Consider the following 14,076-nt stretch of genomic DNA (forward strand, 5'->3'; position numbering starts at 1 on the left):
CAAAAAAAAAATTTTGTGACTACGAACATCTATGCGAAAGAAAAACATCATTCACAAAGGACTTTTATTTAATTTTTAATTAAATTAAAATTTCGAAAATCATATTTGAAATTAATTGGATTTTTCGTTCGCAATCATATCGTCATGGAGAGACAGACCCTTTAATTTTGGATTGGTACAAAATATAAAAAAAATGTTTAATTTTAAAACATATAAACTTTTGTCTTATGTGTATATAAAAAATAATATCTCAAAAAACTTTCACTGGGATTTAGCAGACCCTGCGCTATACGGTTCTATGGTGTAATGGTTAGCACTCTGGACTTTGAATCCAGCGATCCGAGTTCAAATCTCGGTAGAACCTGTCTGAAAGTGAATTTTTATTATATTGTATTTTAATAAAACTCAAATTTTTTGGTCAAAGTAAACACTTCTCATTCACGGAGTGAAAAAACTGCCTCCCTAACATGTCTCCAAACATATTTTGCAGCAAACATATATATGTTTGCTACAGTCTCAAACATACCATACCACTCAAACAGCCCATTATGACCCACATATACCGATTTTTCATGGGAAAATGTGCCAAGAATCATCAAAATTCCGAATATCGGGAAATACGGCTATATAAGGCTATACAAAAACGTGGACCTATACATACAGTGTTTCGCCAAAAGAGCTAGAACCCATTAAGACCAACAAATACCAATTTATATACAAATCCGTGAAAAATGTGGCAAAAACCATTAAAATGCCGAATATCGGGAGGTACCGTTATATGGGGGCTATACCAAATCGTAGACACATACGTGCAATGTTTCGCCAAAGGAGCTAGAACCCATTATGACCTACAAATGCCAATTTTCAGACAAATCCGTGACAAAATGTGGCAAAAATCAACAAAATACCGAATATCGGGAGGTACCGTTATATGGGGACTATACCAAAACATGGACCTAAAATTACAATGATACGACACACGAACTGAGAGCCATTATGGCCTACAACTACCAGTTTTCAGAGAAATTCGTGAAAAAAAATTGTCAAAAATCATCAAAATACCGAATATCGGGAGATACCGTTATATAGGGACTATACATGCAACGTTTCGCCACTGGAGCTGGAACCCTTTATGACCAACAAATACCAATTTTTAGACAAATCCGTGAAACAATGTGGCAAAACCAATCAAAATACCGAATATCAGGATGTACCTTTATATGGGGGCTATACCAAAGCGTGGACCTATACATGCAATGACACGCCACACGAACTGGGACCCATTATGACCTACAAATACCAATTTTCAGAGAAATTCGTGAAAAAAATTTGTCAAAAATCATCAAAATACCGAATATCGGGAGGTACCGTTATATGGGGACCATACCAAAACGTGAACCGATATATCTCATTGTCAGTACCAACCATCCTAGGCACAATACAAATTGCTCTGCTAAATATTGGCGCTCTACGACAAATAATGTGGGCTGTATCGTGATTTCAAGACAGACAGACGGACATCGTTAAATTGACTTAGAATTTTATGCTGATTATGAATATATGTATATACTTTATGGGGTCTACGACGAATATTAAATTATGTTACAAGCGGAATGACAAAGTTAATATACCCTCCTTTCCAAGGTTGAGAGTATAAAAATGGGAAGACAACGAGGACTAACCACTGTTGAAGTGAGAAATTTAGTAATTAAACATTACAGAAACCATAAATCGCTAAGTGAGATATCTGAGATTGTTAATAGAAGCCGATCTACAGTTCAGTACATCATTAAACGGTTCAAAACAGATGAAGATGTAGAAAATAAGTCAAAAACCTCAAATAATAAAATATTTACCTTGAGTGATAAGAAATATACTTTACGAAGATCAAAAAGGATCCATTTTTGAGTGCACCGAAGCTCGCAAAAATTGCTGAAAAGGATATGGAAAAAGTATGTTGCCCTAAAACAACAAAAAAATATTCTGCATAAGTTGAATTACAATGGAAGAAGAGCAAGACAAAAACCTCTAAACAGCAAGCGAAATCAAGAAGTAAGATTGCGATTTGCCAATGAGCATATATCAAAGGATTTTTCATTTTGGAAGAATGTGCTGTTTACGGACGAGAGCAAATGCAATCCTTTTTGGTTCAGATGGCAGACCTTTTATATGGAGAAAGGCAAATGAAGCGCTCCTTGCCAAAAAAATATCATGCCTACAGTAAAGCACGCTGGTGGATCAGGTCCAGCCTCTGGACCTGGTGTATTGCATTTTATTGAGGGTATTATGGATCAGACTATGTACCATAACATTATGAAAGAAAGTTTGCACTCTGTAAGGAAAAGCTCGACCTTGGCGAAGAATATTATATTTCTCAAGACAATGATTCGAAACACAAGGCTTATAAAGTGCGGTCATGACTGGTACATCATTGTCCTCACATCATGGATACACAAGCCCAGAGTCCAGACATAAACCCCATAGAGAATTTATGGAGCTATCTCGATGGATAAATCCGCCAACATACCATATCTTGCAAAGATGATTTGAAGAAAGCTTTGTTGGAAGAATGGCACAAAATTGAACCTAGCTTTTGCGAAAAACTTTTTAAAAGTATGCCAAACAGGCTCCAAATGGTAAAAAAGCAAAGGAATGAATACAAAATATTAATGTCTAGAAATACTTTAAATTATACGAAGTGTACGAGCTTAGCTATGATATCTTTTAATATTTATTTTTTTACTTTAAAAGAATTAAAATATTAAGTTTTTTTTTTGCTTTTTAAATTAATTACATAGTGAACTTATAAAATGTAAACAAGTTAAAAAGCAGTCAGTTTGGCCGGGCTGAACTTTGAATACCCTCCACCATTTGGAACGAATTTGGAAGTTTTCAAAAAAAAAATAAAATCTTGAAAAAATTCTTTTAAAATTTTAAATATACCGAATATAGCCGTTATATTGGGGTCTATATAACGTGGTCTTACATATAGGCATTGTTTGTCATAAGCCATTGCCATATTCAAATTCGAAACTTGAAATAAACTGTGAATAATGTAGCTAAAATCATCAAAATATGGTATATAGGGAGGTACTGTTATATGGGGCTATACGAAGACGTGGACCTGCACAGATAATTTTCTGTCATATGCTTTAGTATCCATTTCGAACTTCAAATACCGAATTTCAGGAGGTGACGTTATATAAGGGCTATACGAAGACGGGCTATACGCACAGACAATTGTCTGTCATAGGCTGTAGTATATAGTACGAACTTCAAATACCAAATTTGAAACAATTCCGGCGAATAATGTCGCTAAGTCATTAACATGCTGAAAATAGGGAGGTACCATTATATGGGGGCTATACCAAAAAGTGGACCTACACGGCCCATTTTCAATACCACAAGTCCTCAGACATAGTATACATTTGAGTAAAATGTTATTAACCTACTTCATTTCGTTCGGTAACTGGAGTGATTTCTACAGACGGACGGACATAGAATTTTATGCTGATCAAGAATACATATACTTTGTAAGGTCTAAAATGAATATTTCGAGGTGTTACAAACGGAATTACAAACTTAATATACCCCCCATACTGTGGTGTAGGGTATAATAATGAAATATCATTGCTATAGGCATTTCAATAAAAGCTCCTGAAGAAGTTGGAAGAAAAGTGAAAGAAACTTTGAGTGAATAATGCAATAAATTAGTAGACAGTAAGAATTTTTCCATTCATACAATGTCGAACTGGTTTATTTTAATTTAACAAAAATTCACCATCCAAAATATCCCACATATTTCAAAGCAGTCGATTCATTCAAGTTGCTGGAATAGAACATATGTTCAATTTCATTAATATTCTGATGTGGAATTCACCCCTTTCATACTGGCGCATATCGATTCTACCACACTACAATATTTTCCTCGCATGGTGATTAAATTTCCAATACAACTCTGTATTAAAGAAATTTAACAAAGACAGGAACCAATTTTCTGACGTGTCGTTAATACATTGTTCAAAGCACTGCATTACCATTGGGGACTTATTATACTTATCTACCACACAGGCACTCACTCACCATCAGCCAAGAAGTGATTGTTGGTTGGATGGTACATTAAAATTTCATTTTCTTTGTTTTTGGAAAGCTGCTGGAAACTTTTTCATTTCGTTTTACAATAATGTTTTTAAGATTCCAAAACATTTGGTTAATAAAAAATGGATAAAGTGTACAAAAAAATTACTTACGCCCAACGTGGGGCTCGAACCCACGACCCTGAGATTAAGAGTCTCATGCTCTACCGACTGAGCTAGCCGGGCAGTTACCAAGTCGGTGTCAAATAGCGTACATATACACAAAGAAATAGGTTCCACGCAATGCCCCTCTTTTATACCGAAATTCATTAACATCAACTGTTATATTTGAATAAAACGGGCTTTCTACTTTCCGTAAAACAAAACGCCTTTCCTTTTCCCTTGCCAATACATCTTTATAATGGGTGGTATATTGGTCTGTTCCAGAACTGCAAGAATGAAAATCTTTTTACAACGATAACCGATTTTCCCTTTATGATATCGAAAACAATTGCAAAACTAAAAGATTCCTGTAGGCTCTGGAACAGGGCATATATTAAACTCTTCATTCGATTTGAAACTTCTCCTATAGACCCCCATAATTGTATATACATATATTGAAAATCAGAATTAATTTCAAATTTTGCCATATTTCATCTTATTTCTATTTATTGGAGTCATATAGAATCACTTTCTGAGTCGAATTATGCATGTCAGTCCGTCCGTCCGTCCATGTATTTTTGTGAACAAAATGCAAGTCACATTTATTATGCGATGGAGATGGCACAAGGACGAACCCTATTGAAATTGGTGAGAATTTGTTCAAATTTAGATATAGCTCCTCAACCGATTTCGGGTTAATTGTGCACCAAGTGGCCAATATCAGTCCAATGTCCTGAATTTTGGGCACATTTGGCCTAATTCAGTTTAGAATCAAGTGCATCAAAGATATAACTAAAGCTCACATATATATATGTTTCATCCGATTTGGTGTTTAAATCCCTCACAGTCTTAATATGCATTCGATAATAAAAATACATATTTGGTATCAGGTATCGGATACAGAACAGAAATACCTCTGTCAAATTTTTTAGAGATCGGCTCAGATTTAGATATACGCCCATATATATCTTCAACCGATTCCGGGTTAATTTTGCACCAAATGACCAATATCAGTCCAAATGACCTGAATTTTGGCACGTCCGACCAAATTCAGTCTAGAACCAACTACATCAAATTTTGTGAAAATCGGTTCAGATATAGCTATAGCTCCAATTATATATGTTTCATCCGATTTAGTCTTTAAGTCCTTCACATTAGTAATATGCACTGCACAATAATAATATTCGAATATATTTTAGAGCTCAGAAATACCTTTGCCAAATTTTATAGAGATCGTCTCAGATTTGGATTTAGCTGACATATGTATCTTCAACCGATTTCGGGTTAATTGCGCACCAAATGGCCAAAATCCGTCTAAAATGACCTGAATTTTGGCACATCCGAGCGAATTCAGTCTAGACGCAAGTACATCAAATTTGGAAAATTAAAATCGGTTCAGATATAACTACAGCTCCCATATATATGTTTCATTCGATATTTGTTTTTAAGTCCCTCTCATTCGTAATATGCCCTCCACAAGAATGATATTTGGTACCAGATATCATAATCAGCCCAGAAATGCTTTTACCAAATTTTATCGAGATCGACTCAGATTTGGATATAGCTCCTAAATATATCTTCAACCGATTTCGGGTTAATAGTGCACAAATTGGCCAATATCAGTCCAAATGACCTTAATTTTGGCGCATATTTTTTGGTGGAACACGGCTCCGATATATATTTTTATACCCTCCACCATACATAGTATGGAGGGTATATTAAGTTCGTCATTCCATTTGTAATTCATCGAAATAATAATTTTCGACCTAACAAAGTATATATAATCATGAACAGCGTATAATTCTAAGACGATTTAGTCATGTCCGTCCGACCGTCTGTTGAAATCACGCTACATTCAAAACGAATTAATATAAGAATCTAAAATTTTGCATAAATCTGTCTTTTGTCTGCAGTACCCCCTGATATTCGGTATTTTGATGATTTTAGCCACATTTTTCAATGGAATTGTCTTAAAATACACAAAAGGAGTTCCTTGTGAGTACATTACCCCCTTGGAAGAGAATTGTCTGCATAGGTCCACGATATCATAAATCCCCTACATAACGTTACCTTCCGATATGCGGTATTTTGATGATTTTTGCGAAGATTTCTGTTTCAAATTTCGTATATAAAATTCGGAACAGTTACTACAGCCTATGACACAAATAACTTATGCAGGACCACGTCTTCGTATAGCCCCCATATAAGGGTTTTCATTTGAGCGGTCTATTTCGATTTTTTTAAGCTCAGACCAGCCGAACTTAGCTTCTTTTTTACTTGTTTTAATATAATCCTTCCGTTATATGGGGGCTATATGAAGACGTGGACCTACATGGCTCATTTTTTGACTTTGGATGAAGTATCCATTACGAACTTCAAATTTGAAAAGATTCCGGTAAACAATGTCGCTAAAATCATCAAAATACCGAATATCGGGGGGTACCGTTGTATGGGGGCTATATGAAGACGTGGACCTACATGGCTCATTTTTTGTTTTAGGATGTAGTATCCATTACGAGCTTCAAATACCAAATTTGAAACGATTCCGGTAAACAATGTCGCTAAAATCATCAAGAAACAGAATATCGGGGGGTACCGTTATATGGGGGCTATACGAAGACGTGGACCTGCACAGATAATTTTCTGTCTTAGGCTGTAGTATCCATTACGAACTTTAAATGCCAAATTTGAAAGAATTCCGGAGAATAATGTCGCTAAAATCATCAAAATACCGAATATCGGGAGGTACCGTTATATGGGGGCTATATGATAATTTGGACCTACATGGCCCATTTACGAACTTAACCTGCCTACTGGGAAAATATACATGTGTGCGAAATTTTAGTCTTCTATCTAAATTTGTTCGAAAGATAGCGTGATTGCAACAGACAGACAGACGGACATGGCTAAATCGTCTTAGAATTTTACGCTGATCAAGAATATATATACTTTGTTGGGTCTGACATGAATATTTCGAGGAGTTACAAACGGAATGACAAAATTAATATACCCTCCATAGTATTGTGGAGGGTATAAAAATTTATCAAGTCGAAAATTTGCATCAAAAAAGAGAATATGTTTGTTAATTTTCAATTTATTTCTTCAACAACTACATTGAATTTTCTCTTATAGATAAAATCTTGTTTCACATTTTTCTTAAAATATATTTTTTTAAATTATTATTTGCTTAGAAAAGGGCCAGAGTTATTAGAGAGATAGATACGTAGATATATTAAATGTAATGTTGCATTAATTAAAAATGATTGATGATTCACATTGATTTTTAGCATATATTAAATATATAACCCTTTGGAAACACATATGTATAAATTAAATTGAAAAGCTTCAAAAATAAATGTTTTTTTATGAAAAATACATTCCCTCAATATTGATAAGAAAATAGTACTGCGTTCTATACATCCAGACACTCTTAACCTATGTCTGACCATTGCTGGTTGATTTAATTATTTATTATCTCTTATTCGTACACTGGACATTCTTATAATTAGCCTTAAAGGATTCTAAGGACACTAAGCTTAATTAATTATATAAGGCTTTTTTTGTAAGCTGCTAGCGGAATTTTTTTTGCGACTGAAAAAATGTGCAACACAAAAAATAATTATAGGAAAAACTCAGCGGATTATGAAATTGGAGCTTAAAATAAAAGTCAGGTGTATCCGTTTTTGTAAGGCAACATCGAAAAGTTCCCCGACTTCCACATTTTTTTGAAATGTTACAACTGATATTCCTTGTAAACCATTCATTTTAAAAATATGTCTCTGAAGATATTAGTAAAAAATACAAATAAAAAAGTAGTAAGTTCGGCTGAGCCAAACTTTGAATACTCTCCATTATTTAGAACGAATTTGGAAATTTTCAAAAAACAAAAAAAAAAAATAAATAAATAAATGAATAAAATACGTTAAAAATTCTGTTAAGTCAATACGAAGATCTGGATCTATTAGGACCTTCAAATAGGTAATTTTAATCAAATCCGACGAATAATGCTGCTAAAATCATCAAAATACCGAATATATGGAGCTAACGATAAATTGGGGCTATAGGAAGACTTGCACCTGAATAGACAATTTTCTGTCATAGACTGTAGCACCCAAAACGAAAATCCGAAATTTGGAACAATTCCACTGAATAATGTCCTTAAAATCATTAAAATACCGAAATAGGGAGATACCGATATATGGGGGCAATACGAAGAGGTAATTTTTTTTCAATGGGCTGTAGTACGCATTAGGAACTCAAAATGCGAAATTGGAAATAGTACCGGTGAATAAAGTCCCTAAAATCATCAAAGTACCGAATATCGGGAGGTGCCGTTATATGGTGGCTGTACGAAGGCGTAAAACTGTAGCACCCATAACTAACTTCAAATCCGAAATTTGGAACAATTACACTGAATAATGTCGCTAATATCATCAAAATACCGAATATAAAGAGGTACCGATATGTGGGCCTGCATAGGCTGTAGTACTCATTACGAGCTCTAAATACGAAATTTGAAACAATTCCGGTGAATAATGTTCCAAAAATCATAAGAATACCGAATATCGGAGAGTACCTTCTAGGGGGTACTCAGTACTCAGAAGGAACTCCTTGTGTGGATTTTCAGAGAATTAAATTAAAAGAGGGAGCTAAAATCATCAAAATACCGAACATAGGGGGTACCGTTATATGGGTGCTACATGCTATCGTGGACCGATATAGCCCATCTTCGAAATTGACCTGCCTGCAGACAAAATACAGATCGGTGCCAAATTTTAGATGCCTTTCTTTATTCGTTTTGACTCTAGCGTTATTACGAAAGCTAAATCGTCTTAGAATCATCACGAATATATATATATATATATATATATATATATATATATATATATATATATATATATATATATATATATATATATTCGTGATGATTCTAAGACGATTTAGCTTAGTTAGGTCTAAAATTATCATTTCGATGAGTTATACGTTACAAACGGAATGACGAACTTAATATACCTTATTATATCCCTATACTATGTATGGTGGAGGGTATAACAATACGAGGACTATCGCATATTATAACCCTCCAGTGAGTATCCAAAGAATTAATGTTGGTCCTTTCTTCAAAATATGGCTGAAAACTACACCACAAGGTGGTCAGGATATTATGTCTTTGTGCATTTGTTTGTAACAGGCAAAATGAAACGAGATAGACCCATAGTTCCTTTTGATGATCTGCATAGAATCACATTCGGAGTCGATTTATGCGTCCGTCCGTCTGTCCATGTATTTTTGCAAACAAAGTACAGGTCGCATTTATTGCCCGATCCAGATGAAATTTTGCACAGATTATTTGTTTGGCCCAAGGACGAACCCTATTGAAATTGGAGATAATCGGTAAAAATTTAGAAATAGCTCCCATATATATCTTCGTCCGATTAGCCTTTTATTGTGCACCAAACGTGTAATATCAGCCCGAATTGTATGGAATTTTGCATATACACCCAAATTAGGCCTGAAATATGTGTGCCAAATTGGTTCAGATATAGCTATAGCTCCCATATATATTGTTCATCCGATTTGCTATTTTTGTCCACCGCCGCCGTAATATGCACTCTGCAACAACAATATTTGGGGAAATATATCAAATACAGTTCGGAAATATGTTTGCCGAATTTTATCTAGATCGGTTCAGATTTGGATATAGCTCCCATTTAATTTTCGATCGATTTCATGTAGTATTTGATGCAGCAAACACGCTACGTATCTCTAATTCAATGAAATTTGGAATTTGCCAACTATATTGAAATCGATTGAATATAGCTTCCATATATATTTTCGGCCGATTTCATATAACGGTGCCTCCCGATATTCGGTGTTTTGATGATTTAAGCGACACTATTCACCGGAATTGTTTCAAATTTGGTAGTTGAAGTTCGTAATGGATACTACAGTCTTAGACAGAAAATTGTCTGTGCGGGTCCACATCTTCGTATAGCCCCCATATAACGGTAGCTCCCGATATTCGGTATTTTGATGATTTTAGCGACATTATTCACCAGAATTGTTTCAAATTTGGTAGTTGAAGTTCGTAATGGATACTATAGTCTTAGACAGAAAATTGTCTGTGCAGGTTAACCTTTTGGTATAGGTCCCATAATATAATCGATATTCGTTATTTTGATAATTTTATGAAAATTTTATGTCTATGACAGAAAATTTTTCGTGCAGGTCCACGTTTTCATATAGATCCTAATATAACGGTGAAATTCGGTATTTTTTTAGATTTCAACCGATTTTTTTTTTTTTTTTTGAAAATTTCCAAATCGTGGAAAGTATTCAAAGTTCTGCCCAGCCGAAATTACAGCTTTTTACTTGTTAGCTCTACTTTGATAATCTGCCGGGTTTTTCTTGTAATTAGTTAAATTATTTAAATGAATATAAAATAAATTAAAAACAACTTCAATTATATTGCAAAATTTTAATAAAAAATTCAAAATTTCCACTTGGACTTGAAATTCTCAATAAATCACCAAATACTGAGCCGATTTTTTTGCAACTGCCTTTTTTTTTTGTATTTTTTGCATGTAATTTTTTCAAACCTTTTATATCTTAAACAAAAAATAAAATAATTCATCGCAAATGTTTTTTTGTTTTATCTCACTTTATTTCTAAGCTCTTAACAATTATCATTTCATTTTATTTCTTTGTTATATAGGAACAATACTTAAAATTATATTAAAAAAATAATAATCGTAATATTTTAAATTTACATATAGCACAGATTCTATACATTAAAAAAAAATAAAAAACAAAAATAAAATAAATAATATATCCGGGGAATCTACGCTCCGCAAAAACAGGACACAATACAAATCAAATAAAATCGCATTAGAATAAATTTAAATAAAAAAAAAACATGTATATGTATGTAATGTTCGTTATAATTAAAAATTAGCTTTAAAGCTCAATACTAAATTGTAAATCGTGATTAAATTAAAAACTAAAATTATATCACTTTTTGTTTGCAAATTAAATTTGTAATAACAGAAAGTTTTGAAGAAATGTTTTCAAAATCAAAAACAAAAAATATTTCATTTCTATACAAAAAGGTGATTGATTGGTTTTCGTTTTCTTAGTTTCTTTTTTTAAACTATCAATTCTTTTCTTCTCTTCTTAATCTTTGAGTTGTTTGCAAACAAATACTTAAATTTCATTGATTTTCTTCTTCTTTTCTTTTTTGAACTTATAAAACTATAAAAACATATTCATGTAATGTAAGTATGTGTTTTATGTTATTTATTTTTAATTTAAAGATCGTTTATGTAAAGATGTATATGTGTTTGTGTGTATGTGTGTGTATATGTGTGTGAAGTGTTTTCGTTGGCAATGATGACGACGACGACTCTCCTCTTTAGAAAATTGGAATTTCAAAATCTTCCACAATAATGTCGATAAATGACTTGAGACTGTAGTAGGAACGATTACGCCAATAAATATTATTATTGACCTGTTCCATGGCCAAATCGATTGCTGTCACCACAGCCTGTAGACCCAGACCTTTCGCCTTTTCACGGAAACGTTCCAGCTGCTCTTTGTGGTATTCTTTGCTCATGTAGGTGGTTATCGATTTCACCATTGATGTCAATGTGGAGAAACCATCACCGAAGCTGAAATGGATAAAATGGAAGAAAAGAGAGATTAGAAAATGGCTGTGGATCCAAAAAAAAAAAAAAAAAACTAGTTGTTGATCTTTAATTTTTATGCCCTATAAGGGTATTATGTGTTTTGGCATTTGCTGGTAACATGAAAAAGGAAGCGAGATAGACCCATAGTTACTTTTGTGGATCTTCTTGTGAACAAACTACAGGTCGCATTTATTATACGATTAATATGAAATTTTCCTAACAATATTTGTTTAGCTCAAGGACGAACCCTATTGAAATTGATGAGAATCGGTTCAAATTTAAATATGGCTCCCATTTATATCTTCAACAATTAATTGTGCACCAAATGATAAATACAAGTCCAAATTACCTGAATTTTGGCACATCCGACCGAATTCACTCTAGAAGCAAGTACATCAAATTTGGTGAAAATCGGTTCATATATAGCTATAGCTCCCATATTTATGTTTCATCCGATTCGGATTTTTAAGTCTCCGACATGTATAGGCACTCCATACCAATGATATTTTATACTGGAATCAGATACAGCTCACAAATACCTCTGCCAAATTTAATCGAGATCCGTTCCGATTTTTAAATACCTTCTATATACATCTTTGTCCGATTTTACCATTATTATTCATGTGAGATAAAAAGAAACTACAACCAACTTCAGACTGGAAAACCACAAGTGGCTATCGTTAGAGCACCCCAGCATTTAAATATGAATAAATCTTTTGTGTCTCCTACCATCGCTCGTTACCGTGATACTGGTAGCGTAGCCCGACGTCAAGAAAGTGGATGGTAGAAAACAGCAACATCAGCAGAAATGGTTCGAAAAGTAAAGAAGCGACTTGATCGAAACCTGCGTCGCAGTGGCCGAAAAATGGCTCGTGAGCTGAACATATCGCAATATGCGATTCGGCAAATATTGAAAAATGAGCTCGGGGTAAAGCCATTGAAATTCCAAAAAGTGCAAGTACTTCCACCGCAACAGAAAGAAAGTGGACTCCAAAGAGCTAAAGGATGGCTTCGCATGACCGAAAATGGTAAAGTGCCGAATTTGGTTTTCTCCGATGAGAAAACATTCGTTGCCCAGTGAACAAACAAAATGATCGTGTTTACTCGCCAAAGAGGTCAGCTAAAAATGTGCACCTTCGGTTGGCCACCAGAACTCAAGCGCCGGCCATGGTGATGGTGTGGGCCGCCATAACAGCAGATGTTGCTCTCCGCTCGTATCAATCAACCGAAATTATCGCCAAAATAATCTGGTGCGCCGCCATAACAGCCGATGGTAGTGCCCGCTTGTATTAATCGACCGAATATTATCGGGAAAATATTCTGGAGGTTGTATTAAAGCCTTGGGCACGCAAAAATTTTGGCCGCAGACCTTGGACATTCCAACAGGACTCAGCACCATTGCATTCAGCACGCGCCACCCAAGAATGGTTACAAAATTAGGTTCCACGCTTCGTTTCTAGCGCACAATGGCTACCAAAATCTCGGGATACCAATCCGTTGGACTATTGTGGCTGGAGTATTTTGGAAAGCAAGGTTGGCACTAAAAAATACCAAAGTGTCGCTCACCTCAAGCAAGCGTTTCGCCGGGAATGAGCCAAAATACCGCAGAGCAACATTCGGGCAGCGTGTGACGGTTTCATTGGCAGTTTGAAGGCCAAAGGTGACCAATTCGAACAAATTAATAAAATTGAAAAAAAAAAAAAAATTAAAATTATGGCATTTGACTTTATTGCAGTTTTTTAATCTCAACCTATTTCCGGCATTTATATACCCTACACCACAAGGTGGTATAATGTCTTTGTGCATATGTTTATAACAGGCAAAAGGAAACGAGATAGACCCATAGTTCCTTTTGATGATCTGCATAGAATCACATTCTGAGTCGATTTATGCATGTCCGTTCGTCCGTCCGTCTGTCCACGTATTTTTGTAAACAAAGTACAGTTCGCATTTATTGCCCTATCCAGATGAAATTTTGCACAAATCATTTGTTTGGCCCAAGGACGGACCCTATTGAAATTTGGAGATAATCGGTTAAAATTTACATGTAGCTCCCATATATATCTTCGTCCGATTTGGCTTTTATTGTGCACCAAACGTGTAATATCAGTTCGAATAGTATGGAATTTTGCACATACGATCAGATTGGACCT

The 14,076-nt window shown here is 34.5% G+C and overlaps 1 protein-coding gene and 2 non-coding genes across 6 annotated transcripts in view; 1 reads left to right on the top strand and 2 right to left on the bottom strand.

The window, feature by feature from the left end:
• The first annotated feature begins 292 nt into the window (after positions 1 to 292).
• Positions 293 to 364, top strand: TRNAQ-UUG (transfer RNA glutamine (anticodon UUG)). Its single transcript has one exon. It is a non-coding gene; the product is annotated as a tRNA-Gln (tRNA).
• Positions 365 to 4,249: 3,885 nt separating this feature from the next.
• Positions 4,250 to 4,322, bottom strand: TRNAK-CUU (transfer RNA lysine (anticodon CUU)). The gene has a single exon. It is a non-coding gene; the product is annotated as a tRNA-Lys (tRNA).
• Positions 4,323 to 10,934: 6,612 nt separating this feature from the next.
• LOC101896206 (aminopeptidase N) overlaps positions 10,935 to 14,076 on the bottom strand; it is a 270,904-nt gene continuing 267,762 nt past the window's right edge. For 2 of the 4 annotated variants that reach the window (XM_059129603.1, XM_059129602.1), the window contains one exon: positions 10,935 to 11,905. In XM_059129603.1, the coding sequence (XP_058985586.1) occupies positions 11,650 to 11,905 (256 nt within the window). In that variant the 3' untranslated portion in view covers positions 10,935 to 11,649. The remainder of the gene's footprint in view (positions 11,906 to 14,076) is intronic. The other 2 variants (XM_020039936.2, XM_005176612.3) reach the window with 2 other exon arrangements.

Source organism: Musca domestica, unplaced genomic scaffold (assembly GCF_030504385.1).
Source record: "Musca domestica strain aabys unplaced genomic scaffold, Musca_domestica.polishedcontigs.V.1.1 63, whole genome shotgun sequence".
NCBI classification, from domain to species: Eukaryota; Metazoa; Arthropoda; class Insecta; order Diptera; family Muscidae; genus Musca; species Musca domestica.